Source organism: Odocoileus virginianus, chromosome 26 (assembly GCF_023699985.2).
Source record: "Odocoileus virginianus isolate 20LAN1187 ecotype Illinois chromosome 26, Ovbor_1.2, whole genome shotgun sequence".
Lineage (NCBI taxonomy): Eukaryota > Metazoa > Chordata > Mammalia > Artiodactyla > Cervidae > Odocoileus > Odocoileus virginianus.
Window position 1 is genome coordinate 38,972,108 of NC_069699.1, and position 18,113 is coordinate 38,990,220.

At 34.3% G+C, this 18,113-nt stretch overlaps 1 protein-coding gene across 13 annotated transcripts in view; it reads left to right on the plus strand.

Annotated features, from left to right (window-relative positions):
* The window catches only part of CFAP20DC (CFAP20 domain containing), a 282,240-nt gene that overhangs the window by 2,373 nt on the left and 261,754 nt on the right, over window positions 1-18,113 (plus strand). For 8 of the 13 annotated variants that reach the window (XR_011483719.1, XM_070455786.1, XM_070455790.1 and 5 more), the window contains exons 2-4: window positions 770-859; window positions 3,315-3,408; window positions 10,575-10,647. The exons of 1 other annotated variant lie outside the window; for it this stretch is intronic. Coding sequence is in view for 9 of the 12 variants with exons in the window: in XM_070455786.1 (XP_070311887.1) it covers window positions 770-859; window positions 3,315-3,408; window positions 10,575-10,647 (257 nt within the window). In the remaining 3 variants the exon portion in view is untranslated. Of the gene's footprint in view, window positions 1-769; window positions 860-3,314; window positions 3,409-5,815; window positions 5,905-10,574; window positions 10,648-18,113 lie in introns of those variants that run through there. 4 more of the 13 variants (XM_070455791.1, XM_070455787.1, XM_070455797.1 and 1 more) reach the window with 4 other exon arrangements.

The following is an 18,113-nucleotide window of genomic DNA, read 5'->3' on the forward strand; positions in this document are numbered from 1 at the left end:
TGTCCCTCCATGTTCTCAGGATTACACTAGAGAACATTTAGCATGTCTATAGAAATAATTCTCTTTTTTTGTATGTATTTTGTAGATCACCAAATTGTGTTAAATATATAAAAAAATCGTATAGGAATTCTTAAAATAAGAATCACTCGCTCTCCAAGTTCAAGTTTTTTTTAATTGACCCAGTACTATTCAGTTTACCCTGTTTTTGAATAATCATTGTTGGTACTGAGCTCGTGCAAGATACTGAATGTGATAGTTTATGTTTACTGTCCTATGTAATCTGATAACCCATTTTACAAGAGAATCAAGAGGTTAAGTAACTCGAAGGTCAGTTAATAAATGGAAGAACTGGTATTGGAACTCAGGTTAGTGTAACTAAAAAGTTGTAGCGAGAGATAACTATCCAATTTGATTAGCCTTGCCTGAGAGTTGAGTTTTGACCCTTTAGTGTGTGTTGAATAAAATATTTTGTGAACATGAACTATATACGTGAAGTAAATGAATCTTACACTTAAAGCTTGAAATTTATTTAATGTTTGCTTTCAAAAAAAATTTCTTTAACTATTAACTTGAGGTGACTTGAATCAGAACAGTTGTTGCTTAGATACACCCAAGATGTAAAGGAATAATAACAAGGATAATGTTTCCTCCCAGATCTACTTTACTGACAGATTCCCAGAACAGTGGTTATAAACTATGTGGTAGATAATATTTCCTCCTTCTTAGCATTGTTTTTCACTGTAATTTAAAAAAATTTTTTTCACCCTAGGGAGGTGCATTTGTTGAAATCTTTAGTGCCCAGGGTAAAAATCCTGGAGCAAAATGGAAGATCCTCGGCAGTCCATCTGTGATTTGGAAAGTAAGTTTTAAAAATTAAAGCCTGCTAAATTGGGAAAAGAAATGAGACTAAAGATTATAACAAAAAGGGCTTGGTAAGGTTTCAGAACTGGTTTACCTATTCATTCATTTCAAAACCCTTTCATGACTACTGGCTTCAACCCTTTGAGATACCCCTCCTCATTGAAGACTTTGGCACACAGCTCATAACCCTTCTCTAGGTGTCAAGTCCTGACATTGTTTTAGGCAACTTCAGTATCTGTGAGGAAAATCTCAAACCCTGGGCTTCTCATTTTCTTGATTTCTTCATCTCTAATGACCTTCTCCACTCTACTTCAGCACTGTTTCCCTCTGTCACACTTTGTAACTTACTACTGAAAACTGCATGGCCTCTGAAATTACTGAGATCTTGAGTCTACTCTTGGATTCTTAATGTTGCTTGCCTGGTTACTCCCACTCTATTTGCTCTTCAACCTAATTGTCACTATTAGGCCATTGACCATTCTACATTTTTCTCAGTGTTTAGATTGATATACTTTCTTACCTACTTACTCACTCAGTCTGTCTTCACTTTCTTTTTCTCTCCAGCCCAGAATCCATGGTCCAAAATTTCAGTCACTTCCCAGTCAAGACCTTGACTGCCCTGTTCCTCCTCCTTTCATCATGCCTGCCTAGCAAATGCCAACCGTTTCTGAATTCCTGATCACATCGCTTTCCTGTGTCTGCGTGTGGGCTTCACAATACCTTTGGGGAAAATACCTATTAGTCTTTCAGGTTGATAATGCTGTGAATTAAGTATGAACAGCCCAAGAACCTAATCTTGTCTCCTGGTCTCTAAAATGATTCTTTCTCTAGTATCTTTCAGGTTTCCAGCCATAAACTCCTTACCCCCACCCCCAACCCACACCCAAGACAGGCCCTCCTCACTCATTTACCAGAAGACTTCACCCCCCATTTCATAGGGAAAACCAATAACATCTGGTAGGAACTACCTCAACCTCTTGGCCACCAGACCTAAAAATCCATTTCCTTCCCTGTCTTTTTCTCTTTCTCTTCTCTCTTGTACAGTTGAGAGAAAAATATCTTTCTAGAGACTTTATTCTATGGATAGTTTTTTAAACTACTACTAACTGAGTGCTTACTGTTTGCCAACCATAGGATTGAGCACATTACATGTTATATAGTCCATACAATAACCTTGTGTCTCATAAAGTACACTTAACGCTTATCTTATAGGCATGATATAGTTAAGTGACTTGCTCAAAATTTTATAGCTTTTACTATGAAAGAAAGTAAATTGGTGCTGTGAGGGTATAGAGCAGAAAGGTTAGGAAAGGCTTCCCTAAGGAAATAATATTTGATCTCTAGCTAACTAGGCACCAGATGGAGCTGGTAGAGAGATAACATTTCAGGCAATGAGAAAAGCAGGTATAAAGTCCTTGCTTTGGAGAGAACTTGGAATTTTTAAGAAACTGTTGGAAGGCTAGAGGCTAGGATGCAAAGTAGAGGAGAGTCTAAGGCAAGAGATGAAGTTAGAAAAACTGGGCAGGGGTTGGACTACACAAGGGTTTATGGTCATGTTCAAGATTTTGATAAGCTGTTGAAAGGTTTTAGTGTATGCCCAACATGTGTGCAGATGAAATAAATAATACACTCTGTATTCATTGCAAATACATGAGAGATGTTATTATGATAAATATAATACAAATTTATTTAAATGTTACTTAATCCTTAGCAACCATTGGTTACAATGTATTTTTAAAACATGTACCAAAAGGAAGAGGATCTATGAAAGGTTTCTTTGTGAAAAAGGAGTCTTTGTTTTTAAAGATTGGAAATTCCTTCAAGATTAAAAAATAATAATAACCATTTGCATTAATACTTTGATAGAAATTGGATTCTCGTGTATAATAAGTTTTTCATTTCCAGGTGTGTTTTGTTTCTGTTTGTTTTTTAGATGACCTTCCTTAGCTGTAAAACTTTAGTATGTACTGATTGTAAGTAAATGATGTATGGAACTTCACGTTAGAGGACTGGTAAAATAAGGCATTGATTAATTCTATATGAGCCATGGCTTGAACCAAGGAACTTCCAGACTAGATACAACATAATTTAGATGGTTTATTGTACTGTTACCAGAGAGAGATGTTCAGCCTGTGCTATTAGACAGAAATATAGATTATAGAAGGGGAAGGATACCTGGACTCTGGAAACTCTAAATTAGTAACTTGGGAATCCCTGACATTGGAAAAATTATTTGGAGGAAGACTATCTTGATATAGAAGAGAATTCGCCAAGTAGCTAAGTGTGGCCTCTGTATTCCAATTCCCGGCAAGTCTTAGCAGCATCATTAAGACCTAGGCCTATTTTTAAGTCATTTGAGTGTGGGGCTTTTTGTATGGGCCTGCTACTTCAATTTTATAATAAAAGTGAAATAAAATGCACAATTACCACTGTAATTCAATTTTGTTCTGCAGGAATTTGATAAAGAAGTTAAAAGTTTTGTGTTTGTACTGGAAGGCAGCAGCCAAACAAATAAAATACAGTTACCAAAGGAGAATAAGCAAATCCGTAAGTAAGATTTTTAACATTGAAGCTTAACATTTGATCCTTAAAGTGAAACTTTTAAGTCTCATAAACAGACGTGTAAGTTTGGCTTTTACTGGCATCTGTTGATGTATAGTAATAAGATTTTTAATTTAAAGAGTAACTTTATACGAGGCTTTTGAAAAGAGATTCTGCTTCATTGTTTATTAGAAATTAACTTCTATTTTAAAGAAGACTTAGAAGATTATTTAACCTTCTAAATTACAAAATGTGTATAAGATTATTTCATTAGAATAGTAATGATGTTTATTAAGCACTTACTGCGTGCCAATGACTTTCCAAGCATTTCATTTTTTTAAATTCTTTTAATCCTGACACTAAGTCTTTTATGGATGAACACACTAAGGTTGATTCCTCCTCAAGAGATCAGCTGGGTAAGGCTATGCTTTGAAACAAACTCATGAGTTCTTATAGTGAATTAATTTTTGAGGAAAAATATATGTGAAGTACTACATAAGGCTTACTTAGTAATATATCAACTTACATACCTTTAGAAATATTCATATCTAATAAGTAAAGATATGAATATGTGATTTAACAAAAAACCCCAAAATAGATTTCAATTCTTATCTGTTCTGGGAATTAGGGACAGTGGCTTAAAGCAGAAAGAACTCTGAGTGATCACCTAAATTGATGATCAGAAGCCCAATTTTTGGCCAAACTGAGGTTAAAATTCAATGCTCTGCCACAGACTTAGGCTCTGCATACCCTGATATGATTTAAGAAATATAAATTATCAAAATGATTTACCATATTTTCATTCACTTTGTCCTATATTTATCTATTGTGTTTTAACCAATATAGGTAATCAGTTATTTTTTACATTCATTATTTACTTCTTCTTTCATTAAGAACATTTATTGAATACTTATTGTGTACCATGGACTATGAAAAGAGCTAGTCTTGGTATCTGATTTTCTCATTTAATCCTGTTTTCTAAACTTTTATAGACTCTATGTTTTATCTACTATTTCAAATTACTACATGCATATTTTAGATTTCTAAGACATAAATCAAGCCATAGAAATTATAGTTGGAAGATGATTTATTTTAAAATGGTATCTTTCTGAATAAAATAAAAAACAACTTCAAAGAGAAGGGATAGTCATTGTTAAAATAATTGTTATTAGTTTATTACCATTTTAAAACCATGATTTCCTCATAGTTTGCATTTTTTAATAGCAGAAATTTTTTTTTAAATTTATCCGTAAATTTGTACTGATAAATAAGGTGAACTGAGATAAGCCATAGAAACATGTCTGAAAATGTAGATTATTTTTTAACTAGGAAACATGGACCGTCTTTTTTAAGACTATTGACTTTAAAATGAACACATCTGATATTCAGGAACATGACTTTGCTCTAAACCAATTTTAGTTCTTTTTTATTTATTATTGTTGGCCTCTACATCCATGTGATGCCTTCAGCATCTATGCCCTTGATGATGTTTTTGACCAAATCAAATCACTTCTAGTAACCTTTCTCATTTGGCCCTGAGAAAGATTTCTCCTCTTTAACAAAGGCTCAGTGATTAAAGACAAGCTCCCCTTTCCTACTTTTATCTATGTTTTTTTTAAGAAATAAAACAAATTTAATATAATTGCTTTTTAAAAATGGAAAGATGACAGTTTTAATTGGGAGAAAGAAAAATCTTTTAATGTATTTCTTGTGCAATGTCCTGCAATTAAAAATTAATCTGAGTTTTCTGTAGCATGTGCAGCCCTGTAACAAATGAAGCAGTTTAGATAGTCTGCCCTGTACTAATGCCTTTAAGATTAATTATTTGGAATTTTTGATAATAGCAACTTATAATTATTTTTACTTTATAAAATGACCTATGTGAAGTTGTTATGGTTAAATTTAAATTTAATGGTATGCTTTGAATAAAGAATTGACTTTAAGTTAAGGATTCTAAATTAAGTTCAATTACCATTTTGTATTCCTATTTTAAGAGTAAAAAACCCCCCCCCAAAAAAAGTAAAAACCCACTTTATTTTTGTCAACTTGACATTAGACACTTCATATGTATTTCCTACTGTATTAAGTACCTGTGAAGGAATTTTAATAATGAAATTCAGTATTTTTAAATTTTAATTTTAAATAGTAATATTCTGAATTATATTTGAGCATCTCTGAATATGTCAGTTTTTTTTTAACTCTATATATTATCAAATATAGGAAGGTGTGATTATCAGATTGTGTATTTCTCCATGACAGAACTTTTGCATCATCAACTTTGTACCCCTAACTTAGTGTGTCATATATAGTTAGTATTCAGTAATTTTGTTAAACGTCTCATACTAAGAAGCTGTAACGATTTAGGTTATAATTTCTAATGGTAAGCATTTGAACTTGATACTGAAACTTCTAGATCATTAGCAAGTTAAAGAAGCCCATGTTGCTATTGAGGCTGGAATGTGTTATACAGAGATGCCCATATGAAAAGAAACTCTATTACATGTAAGTATCTGTCATTTGGATCTTCTCCCTGGGGACTTTCTATTTGAGGCTCATGTTTGAAATCGTACTTTTCTCTGCCTGTGACATCTTAGTCAAATGGTGTGTCTCTCGGGATCGGCATCCCTGAAGCTGTGTGTTGATCTAAGTTTCAGCTGCTCTGGTGGATGAGGTCATCTTTATGAGGTTCCCCTCAGCCTACCCCTGCCCTAACTTTTTGTAATTCTTTGAAATAAACTTAATGATTTCCTCTTTCTAAAACCCTTCAGTGGCTTTGACTTTACTACTCTATTGACAGTGCTCTTGTCAAGGTTTCTAGTACTCTTTCTATTCTTGAATCCAGTGGCCAGTTCTCAGCTCTTGTCTTGCTCAACTTAGCAGCAGCATTGACAAAAATTGACATCCTCTACTTGATTTATATAGTACTTTCTCCACTCATCTTCCAGGATGCCCATACTCCTGGATTTTTTGTTTTTCTTTTTCCTACTTCACTGGTCTTTCTTCTGTCTCCTTTCATGGTTCTTCCTCTTCTCCCCAACCCAACTTAATGTGGCAATGCCTCTGGACTTAGTCTTTGACCTTCTTGACACTAAACTACATTTACTTCTTTAGTTTCAGACTCTAGTCTGATGGCTTTAAATTTCATCTCTGCTGTGTACCAGCTTGCATTCTTATCAGTGACTTGTGTCCCAAACTCCAGATTTGTATATTCAATTGCTTAGTTGACATTTCTACATGAATAGCTTTACCGTAGAAATTTTTCTTCCTTCTCCTGCAGACTGCCCCATCTCAGTTGTCAGCAAGTTGCCTTTCAGTTGCTCAGACAAAAAACTCTTAAATCATGTTAATTTTTTCCTTCTTTTCATTTAACCATCAAGAAAATCATGTTGGCTCTATCTTTAAATTAGTTTTAGAGTCTGACTGCCTCTTGCTACTTTCCCTGCTGCCACCCTGGTCCACACCACCATTATCGTGGATTATTGCAGTAGCCTTCTAATTAGTCTCTGTTTCTGACTTGCTTCCCTACAGTCCATTGTCAGTTTAGCAGCCAGACTGATGCTTTTAAATCAAGCACTCTTTGCTGAAAATGCCACATCTCTCTCTGGGTAAAACCCATAAAACCCAAGCATCTATAGGGCGCTGTAGTATCTGATGTTCTCTTAACTCTGATCTTATCTCCTGTTACTTTGCCTTGTTCACTCTCCTCCATCCATGTAGGTCTCCTTGCTGTTTTCAGCCACAGTCTGGTACCTTAGCACTTGTGCACAAGCCATACCCTCTGCCTAGGGCTTTCTTTTTCCAAGTAGCTACATGGCTCACTCTCTCCCCTTCTTCAAGCCTTTGCCAAATAAAATGTCATCCTTTCAGTGAGGACCCGTGCTTCCCCAAACTTAAGTTAAAACCTGTGCTTTGTATCCCTTCTGCATTCTTAATCTCCTTTACCCTGCTGTACATTTTCCTACAGTAATTATCACCTTGAACTTGCTATTTAATATGTTCTTTTGTTTTTTCTGCCATCACCAGAAACTAAGGCCTACCAACACAGAAACTTAGTCCACTCTGTTCACGTAGAACAGTGTCTGGCACATAGTAAACGTTCAGTAGATCTTTGTTGAATAAATGAATGGATGAGTGGCTTCCTATTGATTTTAGGATGACCTGTATCTTTCACAAGGCTTTCAAAATGCACATAATTGAGTCCCTGACTATTTGCCAGACATATCCCCTGCTGCTTTTCCCCTTCTGTCTCTCCTGTCAGTCCTTTAGGCCTTTAAGTTCGTCTAACTACTATAGGCTCTTCCATCACATTATGGAGTATTCCCTCTCTATACAATATTTTTTCCTCTCTTCTGCCCCTATCTTCCTTGCCCAGTCAATCTCCACTGTTCTTCCCGACTCAACTCCACTGTTACTTCTACAAGAAAACCTTCGCTCATCATCCTCTTCCTCCCAATGACTCAGGATTATATAAGCTTTCATAGCAATGTGACCTTCTCCTTCATGAAACCTAGTATGTAAGTTCCAAGAGAGCAGAGAGCATGTCTGTCCTATTCACTTCAAAAGCTTTAACACTGAATCTTTTTCATAGTAGATGCTCAATAAATCTTTATTGAGTGATAGATCTCATTTGATCTACACAAATGATTCTGTGAAGGGTAAATCTAAATTATCAACCCAGTTTTACATATGAAAAGTAAAAGGGCCCAAATAGGTTTTCTGATGTGCTCAAGGGGTGTGGAGTAACCCATTATGAAGCCACAATTGTTTCCTGTTTTCTGTGCTACAGTAGCTAAGGTGCATTTTAGTGTCCTGTCTGTGTCAGGACTCCAGTAGAATCAGGAGATACCTTCAGTATTTCAGTAACTGAAGTAACTTCAGTAACTGTTACCAAGTTACTTATAAAAGATTGCTGTACTGTGGTTTGGTCCCAACACTTTGGACAGTGTAACACTTGCAAAGTGTATGTTGAGGTATACAACTGGGATTTGCTGTAATGGGACAACTGTAAAACCACTGGTTAAAAATCTATTTACTGAATCAATGTGTCTTAAAATACTCAAAAGAAGAAAGGATCTGACCTCTTAAAAATAGAGGTAGCTTTTGTCTCGGGCAGAGAACATATTATAAAAGTGCAGAAACCTGCATATTTCAGTAAAAAAGAGTGAACTTTTATGAATTTTATGTACTTGATGGGCATTTTCTGACTAACAATAGTTCCAGCATTGCTTAGAGTGATTTTAAATATAATGTAGACATGAAGAGTCAGTTTAAATTTACTTGGCCAAAGAGTCAGTTTAAATTTACTCGGCCACTGGAAGAAAAAATGTTGCTATAGAGTTTATTTAGCATTTCTGACACATAGGATCAGTGTCTGTCAAATGTTATTAGAGTACTTTTTTCTTTGTCAGATCATTACCTTATGGTATTGTCGTAGTTCTTTTAATCTTAGAAGTGAAGCCTTTTGGAAACTAGGGCTTCTATATGTGAGAGAGTTGAATTACAATGCTTTATTTTTTTTGAGGGCAAACATCTTTCATATCTAAAAATATTCATACAAAAATGCCCTATGTGTGTAGCTCTTTGTGTTGAAAGAGAACAGTTGCTGATTCAGTGAGATCTGTGACATAAATTAGGACCTTTTGTAAAGAGAGATTTCATTTATCCCGGTGCTCTCTCAGCTCTCTTTATGGGGCCTTTCTGCAGTGGAAAAAATACTGTCAGGCCAATCAATGGAAGATACATGAGAGAGATTGATTAACAGTCGTTTATTTAAGTTGGCCTAATTTGGGTCTTTCATTTTGGTTTTGTGGTCCAGAGCTCTAGTTGTCTTGTTGGCTTTTCCCATAAATGTGGTAGAACCTGATTCCTAGAGAATTTTCTAAGATCAGAGACTATTACCTCTACTGATGACTCTTTGCAGCTTAGTATTTTAAGTAAAATTTATCCTTTTATGTTTAATTTTTAAAATATTAAGCACATTTGGTCAAATATGTTTATTGCTTAGAAACTAGAGTTGAAGTAAACTATAGGAACTGTCTAAGTTCTTCAGGAATGTTGTAAAAAATTCAACATAAGAATTCTAAACAGAACATTTTTATATATAGGCTAACCAAATATAAATTGTCACTTTAAAATACTTAAATTTGTTAAGTCTACTAAGTTGGAATGAATAGAAATCAGCATTCATGTTAGACCAGTTACCTTCTTTGAAGTGTTTTCTTCTTGTATTGGCTTGTACTATTAGATTTGTAGGAGAGGTTTACCATTGTATCAAGATATCTCCACTTCCTAAGCAACATTCCACATTAGGGAAAAAACAAATTCCTGGAAGTCATGTTTCAGGAGGAAGTGATATTAAAACATTCATTAAAAGCAACATAATTGATATATCAAGTGAAAGTTCAAAAGCTAAGAGGAAAAGAATTAAGTGAATAGGTCCAAAGAGGTAATACAAAATCAGTTGATTTTTGAAACAGTTGTAGACTTCAGTTATCGAAAGTGCCATAGGTCTTTCTCCAGATATTTTTAATTCAGATGAAGCTGGTGATGGGGAATAAAAGCTATAAGTTTTTAATTTGTGAGCATTAAATTAATTAAATTTATTTTAAATTAACAAAAGGTGTTTACCTGAAAATATGGTCATCCATCCATCTCATTATAGACACATTGAAAACCATGTGAACTAGATATGGCTCATCAAACCTTCAGTTGTAGTTGTCATAATTAGAACTGTTTTTCTGATCTATTATTTTTCATCAACTTGTTAAATACAGTTAAAATTGTCAGTGAGTAAGAATAATTGCTACATGCTTTTATGACTGCCTTAATGAGAAAACATATAGTTCAGTTTTATATGTGTCTATTGAATGTGTACACTTTCTTGCAACCTAATAAAAATAGTAAATAAAAAAATATTTTATAAATTTCCATAAAGATTTCACCAAGCCCACAAATGGGACTTTAAAAGACAACATTTGTTGTTAAGAGTTTGATTTGATTTCATCTTTTTTTTTTTTTTGTAGTGAGATTGTAACTCAAGGTAGTGCTCTTGCAGTTGTATATATTATTGAAATGATAAAAGCTTCAGCTTATTGATGGCATGTGACTATTTTGTTTATGTACATATAAATGATTTGGGCATACAAATGTATATTTTCCTCCTTTCATTTTAGTTGGACTGATCCAGAGGTTTCTTGTACTTCAGATTTACATACCCCTGGGACAAGACTTCTCCACTGAATTGCTGTAAGATATATAGACCTTCTTTCAATGTTTTATGTGTATTAGACATTTGATCAATTGAAGCAGTGTGAAGTCATTAATTACAAATGGCAGTTTTTGCGTTAAAGAGTAGTGACTTATCAAGTCGACATGAAGTAATTAAACTAATTTAATAGTATTTCTGGATATACTGTAGTCTGGCATTTCCCTAAGGGAAGAAAACAAATTTCATCTGTTTAAGAAAATATCAAAGGATCCTGAATTTAATACTGAGGAGCCTATGACTTGAAGAGATAGGAGGTTTTCCTTTTCTCCACGCCCTCTCCAATGTTTATTGTTTGTAGACTTTTTGATAATGGCTACTCTGACTGATGTGAGGTGATATCTCATTGTAGTTTTGATTTGCATTTCTCTGATAACTAGTGATATTGAGCATCTTTTCTTGTGCTTTTTGGCCATCTGTATGTCTTCTTTGGAAAAAATGTCTTTAGAGTCTTTAGATGTTCCATTCAGTTTTTGATTGGGTGGGTTTTTTTGACATAGAGCTGCATGAACTGTTTGCATATTTTGGAGATTGATCCCTAGTTGGTCACTTTGCAAACATTTTCTCTCATTCTCTGGGTTGTCTTTTCATTTTGTTTATGGCTTCCTTTGCTATGTAGAAGCTTTTAGTTTAATTAGGTCTCATTTGTTTACTTTTGTTTTTATTTTCATAGCACTAGGAGGTGGATACAAAAAGATATTGATGTGATGTTTGTCCGAGTGTTCTACGTATGTTTTCTCCTAAGAGTGTTACAGTGTCCGGCCTTACATTTAGGTGTTTGATCCATTTTGAGTTTATTTTTGTGTCTGGTGTTGGAGAGTGTTCTAATTTTATTCTTTCACATGTAGCTGTAAAGTTTTCCCAGAACACTTATTGAAGAGACTGTTTTTTCTCCTTATTCTTGCCTTTTTCGTAGATTCATTGAGAATAGATGCATAGGTTTATCTCTGAGCTTTCTATCCTGTTCCATTGATCTATATGTCTGTTTTTGTGCCATTGCCATACTGTTTTAATGACTGTACCTTTGAAGTATTGTCTGAAGTCAAGGATTCTGATTCCTCTAGCTCCATTTTTCTTTCTCAGAGTTGTTTTTAGCTATGAGGGGTATTTTGTGGTTGCATACAAACTTTAAATTTTTCTGTTCTAGTTCTGTTTAAAAAAATGCCATTGGTAAGTTGATAGAAATTACACTGAATCTGTAGATTGCCATGGTAGTTTGGTTATCTTGACAGTATTGATTCTTCCAATCCAAAAATGACAGGAGAGAGCAGAGCACACAGCCCCAAAACATGGTATATCTTTCCATCTGTGTCATCTTCAGTTTCTTTCATCAGTGTTTTATAGTTTTCACAGTACAGGTCATTTGTCTCCTTAGGTAGGTTTGTTCCTAGGTATTTTATTCTTTTTGATATGGTGTTAAATGGGTTTATTTCCTTAATTTCTCTTATTTTTCATTGTTATTGTATAGGAATGCCAGAATTTCTGTATATTGCTTTTGTATCCTGCAGCTTTACCAAATTCACTGATGAGCTCTAGTAGTTTTTGGTAGCATCTTTAGGATTTTCTGTGTAAAGTATCTTAATGTTACTTACTTTTGTTGAGATATATTCATTTTTTCTGCTTTCATGTAGATGGCTTGGGATATATTTGTTTTAAATGGCCTTGCTATGAACAAGTTGTTTAGCAAAAGTAAGAATATACAAATTTTACTCAGTTGAGCTACCTGTTACCTGATGTAATTCTGAGAATGAAAATAACATTTAATTTAATGAAGTATTATTTAGGGACTCAATTATACATTATACTTAGGGTATATGTTTTTTAACTTTTCCTTGTAATTAATAGATGTCCAAGGTCAGAGTCTTATTTTTAGTCTTTTATTTCCCCTGCTGAAATAAGTGACTTTTCCTGTTAATGAAGTTAATTTTGTACTAGTTACACTGGTGCAGACCAAGGGGAAGGAAGATCTTTCTTAATTAAGTGGAATTAATATAAATTTGAGGTTATTAATTTCTTTATGTGAATTAAAATATTAATAATGTATGCATGTGTTGATAAAATATGAGTTTTAGCTAATGACACATAGTTTTGTTTTCTGGACTGACAAAGAATAGATGGAACAATTTTTGTTTTTATTTTATTCAACTTTAAATCTCAGTAAACTTCTAAGATTTTCTTTTATCATCTGCCATGGTCAGCAAGATTCTTTAAACTCCTTCTAATAGTAACAAGACCAAAGCAGCATTTGATGCTCTTATGTGTCTTTTTCTAGTTCTGTAGTAAAAGCATTTTCAAGATTCTAAAAACATTCTAAAGGTACAGTGTACCATAAAAAGCTTTATATTTAGTGTAGAGGAAAGTGGTTTCCTACCAAATGGAAGTAAGCATACTATATTTTATTTTTAAGGTTGTTAGGTTCCTTGCACAGAAATCCAGTCCAGCCCTCTTACTCTCCTGATCGCTACCACCTATACATTGAGCTTCTTCAGAAGCACTGGTGGGGATGCTGGTAGTTAGCCTTTTGATCAAAGATGTGCAGGAAACTTGGTTGAACCTTGGGACAGAGTTGTCTGCTGATGAGCACTCTTTTCCTAAGCAAACTTATGCTTTATTTGTGCCCCCAAACACTTGAGCTTATCACTGTGGCCTGAGCAATATATTGTTTTAACTAAGTTAATAATAATTAGGGCCTTAATTATTGAGAAAGTAGTAGGTATCTTAGGTTTACTTTAGTCCTAGCAAGAAAGCAGTTGATATAAGTAAGCCTGACCACCCCCTTTGTTACCATGTGATTAATGCACTTGAAGGATGGGAAAATATTTCCATGGGTGATAGAACTAATGGTCAGATGTTGAATTTGGTTAACTGTAATCATAGTGTCTCTTGTTCTTATAGCCACGTGGACAAACATTTGTATTTTCCAGATGGTTTTAGTTTTATAGTTTTCATAAAATGTCTGGGACAAAAGGTCAGAATTGTTAAATAAAATGGGAAAAACATTCTCTATCCTGATCTCGTGAAATTACCAGATTATAAGAAAATGTATTAACTCCACAATTGAATTTGTTGCTCATAGACAGTCAAAATATTTTTGCTATTTTAGAAAGTAATGACAGAGCCCATGTTTTACAAGAAAGAAGGTAGAGTAATGAGTTTTGATTGTCTTTCTAACTACAGCTTTTTATTTTCCTTAAATGAAAGGGCTTTCTTTCAGCACCCTTAGTGTTATTGTGTTTCTGGCAGCATAGCTCCAGGCCATTTTAAATAATATATTTCTCTAACAAGCTTGGAAAGTCACATAGCAGAAAGATATTTGACTTCTAAAATTTTTCATTGTCAAAATGGGAGAGGCATTTTGTTTCACAAAGATACCCTTACACGTCAAGAGTTTTTCACAAGCAGAGTCTTGCCAGATGGTGTATATATTTAATACTCATTTCTTCAGCATCTTCCTATGTATCTCATGTTCACTGGGTGATTATACTGCTCAGGAGAAGGTTATACATCTGTGAGTTAGTGGATGCTTTAGAATCAACAACAGCTCTGCTTGAGGAATCCCTTGTGATTACTCAGTCAACAAATCACTGAATTACTGTTAACTGTCGTAACTGTGGGGGTAGGCATGGGAATGTCACTCTACCTTGAATCTGTTTACTTCTTCCCACCTTCACTACCCTCCTAGTCCCAAGCCACCATCACATTTCCCCTGATCTACTGTTACATAGAGCATCTGAGTGGATTTCCCAGATTCTTTTTTTATCCTTTTCCAATCTAATCTCTATGCTGCAACTGAAGTGATCATTCTAAAACCAGCTGGAATCTTCACTGTACTAAGGACAAACTCCCAGATCCTTAAAGTTCCTATATGCTCTGGTCTCTCACCTCTCCTTGCTCATCCCATACTGCTCTATCCTGAGCTCAACATCTGTCAGCTATATGAAAAATAAGTCTTATGAGATATAAATAAATGAGAAATAAATCTTACATTGTTTTCTAGCACTTTGCTATTTTCCTTCACTACAACTATACCAGTTTGTAATTGTATATTTATTTAATTATCTGTCATTTTGAATGGTCTTTGAGTTCCATGATATTCTAGCACCTAATACAGTCTTACCCAAAAGCTCTGAAATATGTATGAGTGGGCAGGAGTGGAATGAGTATAGAAGACCCAGTCTATGTCCTCATATAGTCTGTAGTGAGGGTGAAAAACCATTTAAAAGGCAACTTAAGTACATCTTTGTAATGTTACAGTGGTACAAGAGGAAGGCATAGGGAACATGTGATAGGTTAGGTAGAAGTAAGAACACTGGCTTGGAACTAGACAGATCCAGAGTCAGATTCTGCTTTACCTCAGTGGGATTTTTGGCAAGTTCCTAAACTTACCTCAGGTATGGAAGGAGAGTAATTATTCCTACCTCACAGGTTTGTCAAAAGAATTAAATAAGAAAATTAACATAATAATGGCTGATATTTATTATACACATATATACTGGTGTTTTATTACATGTTATAAATGTAATATATCCAGCACATATGTTATATATGATGGTTGGATGGCATCACGGACCTGATGGACATGAATTTCAGCAAGCTCTGGGAGTTGGTGATGGACAGGAAAGCCTGGCGTGCTGCAGTCCATGGGGTTTCAAAGAGTTGGACACGACTGAGCTATTATATACTGGACTGAACTATTATATACTGGGCATGTTCTAAGCATTTTTAATTGTTCTCATTCGATCTGCAAAATAAGCCTGTATAATAGCCATAAATATTGCCTCTATTTTACCATTGAGGAAACTGAAATCCAGAAAGGTTAAGGAATTTGCCAGAGGTTACTGACTTAAACCAATAACCTTAGAGCCAGAAATCAAACTTAGAGTCTAAATCTAGAACCTGTGCTCTGCACCACCATACCATGCCTCCATACTTGTAAATTTTCTTTCTCGCTATACATACAAACATATGCAGCAGGGATATTTAATTTGAATCTTAGAACAAGATGAAAGTGCTTAGACTTGTATATCTTATTTAGTCATTCTCAGCTGTTCGTGTTTCTGTAATTACCCTTTTAAGAGATAAATACTTGAAAATAAAGGAAGAATTTTACTCAGGTATTTTTTACTTAATATTTCACATCTCAAATAAGACAATACTTTATTATACTTTTTTCTCAGAAAATGAGAGCTAAGAAGCAACTTCATTTCTTTTTTATTGTTTCTTTACTTTGGTTCATGACTAGGCCTCTTTTTTTTCTTCAACATACACAAATTATTTTATTCAAAAATCCTGTATCTGTGGGTAAGGTGGCTTCAGAACTTCATAACCTGACGAGAAATTATCGAAGCATGTTGTATTTTGCATGTAAACGGTGTGTTTACTGTGTTATCACATGGTATATTTAGCATTAAACTAACAGAATTCTCACATACTTCTCTCATTATAATCCCACAAAAGAAAATATTCTCTCTTGCTTTTTACAAATAAACCACTCATTTCAACTTGATTATTTCTCAGTTGCAGTTTTCAAAGTGTTTTAGTGTACCTTTGGCTCACTTTGACCTGAAGTTAAATGATTTCATAAACAACAGATATTTAAGGATTTTTTTCACTCTGTGGTCTTTTCCATACATTTCATCGTGGCAGTGGGAAGCCAGCACTCCCCTGTGAGGGTTGTTAGATGTTTCAGAGCCTGGGGGCAGACACCTGGTGCACAGGAGGAGCACCAAGAACCTGAGTTATTGGAAGAGAACCAACTGCATCTTGAAATAGAAATCCGGTTCACTGTATTTGATGCTGCCAATCACACTAAATGATTTTGGAATATTACATTTTGAACAGGAATTGCATTCATTTTACTGAATATTGTTGAGCTGTATTAATTCCTTTGTCTATCCTGATTTTGTCATTATCTGGATGAATTCTGAGATATTTTGTACTGTTAATGCCTCTAGTGAATTGACATTACTTTTTTAATTTTCACTCAGCTCAACCAGTGTTTTTTCAATATACAGGATGAAAACACTTTTAAAGGTGGTGGGAGCATCATGTGCTATCTTGAAGAAGTTGAGATTCTTAGTTTGCAGATCTTAGGGAATATTATTGCCAGAAGTTTTCATGTGTTGAGCTCTTAGCTATCTGAAGTACTGCTTTCATTTGGAATCTAATAAAATAAATTAAAAAAAAAAAAAGAAAGACCCTTAAAAGTGTCCATAGTCCTTAGAAATTTTAGCTGATCCTTTGTGATGTCTTCATTGCAGTTTTCTGAATTTGAAAATTGTGTCTGAGTTTAATGATTTTTAACCTAGACTCCAATGCAGCTAGTGTCTATGATGCCCATTCCAGAGTTTTTGTCTTGTCCTTTTTGCTCTATCCTCTAGTTTCATGGCTAGACAGTTAAATTCTGTCTCAGTTTCCTCTTTGATAAATGGTAATGTGAATGTTCTTCTTACGAAGTTGCCAGAGCTAATCGGTGATACTAGATTTTTTTTTTCTTCCCCTAAGAAATACTGGGAGATTTAGGTTCAAATGCATCTCAAAGCTTCCTTTTCAGTTTCTGTATCAGTAAAATGGAAGATTGAAACATACTCATCCTAAAAAAAAAAAAAAAAAAAAGCTTTAGCCTCAGGATAATTTAATGAAAGCTACTCTTACATCACTTTTTCTGTGTTGTTATTCGTGACCTAGACAAAGAGTTCAGAAAAGAAATGTAGTAGAAATTTCAGATTCTTCTACCCTATTGAATTTTACTCCTACCATCCCTTCTTCAGTGATATTGGAGACAGCAGACTCTTTTGAAACTTTAAACTAAGAAAAGTGGATATGGCCTCACAGCTGCAGGCCTGTTCTTTTCACATGTCACTGGCCTTCTTCAACCACTCTAAAGCCACCAGAGTTGAGAGAATACCTAAATTTGATCATTTCAGGTCAGAATGACATTGGTGAGAGCTTTTGAGATTGTGTCCATTTACCAAGCACAACTCTTCCTATGGAACATTTACTTTCTTATCTTTTTTGGTCATTTTGGTGCCTTCCTTTGAAGAAAATAGTGGTTGCTAAATAGCTCTTAAGTTATTTGTTTAAAAAAGATGTTATCCAAGCAGAAAGTCTCATATTATCCAATGAAATCTTTTTTTGTCACTTACGTCTCTAAACTGTGTTTAGAACTGGTCAAAAATGGCCAGTGGTTGCTCTTTTTTAAACTACTAGTATTATATTTTAAAATGGTAATGACACTGTAAGTTTTATTAACATTTTGAATGCATCTCATGGCTAATTCCAACTTCTGTCCTTTTAAAATCATCAGTATTTAAATCTCATTATTTTAATTATATCCAATTAAATGTGCTTGCATAATCAGTATGTTTTGTTACCTGCATTAGTAAAGAGAGCACTTAAAGATACTTAGCGTACTGACTTTCATCATATATTAAATTTGCATGCCTTA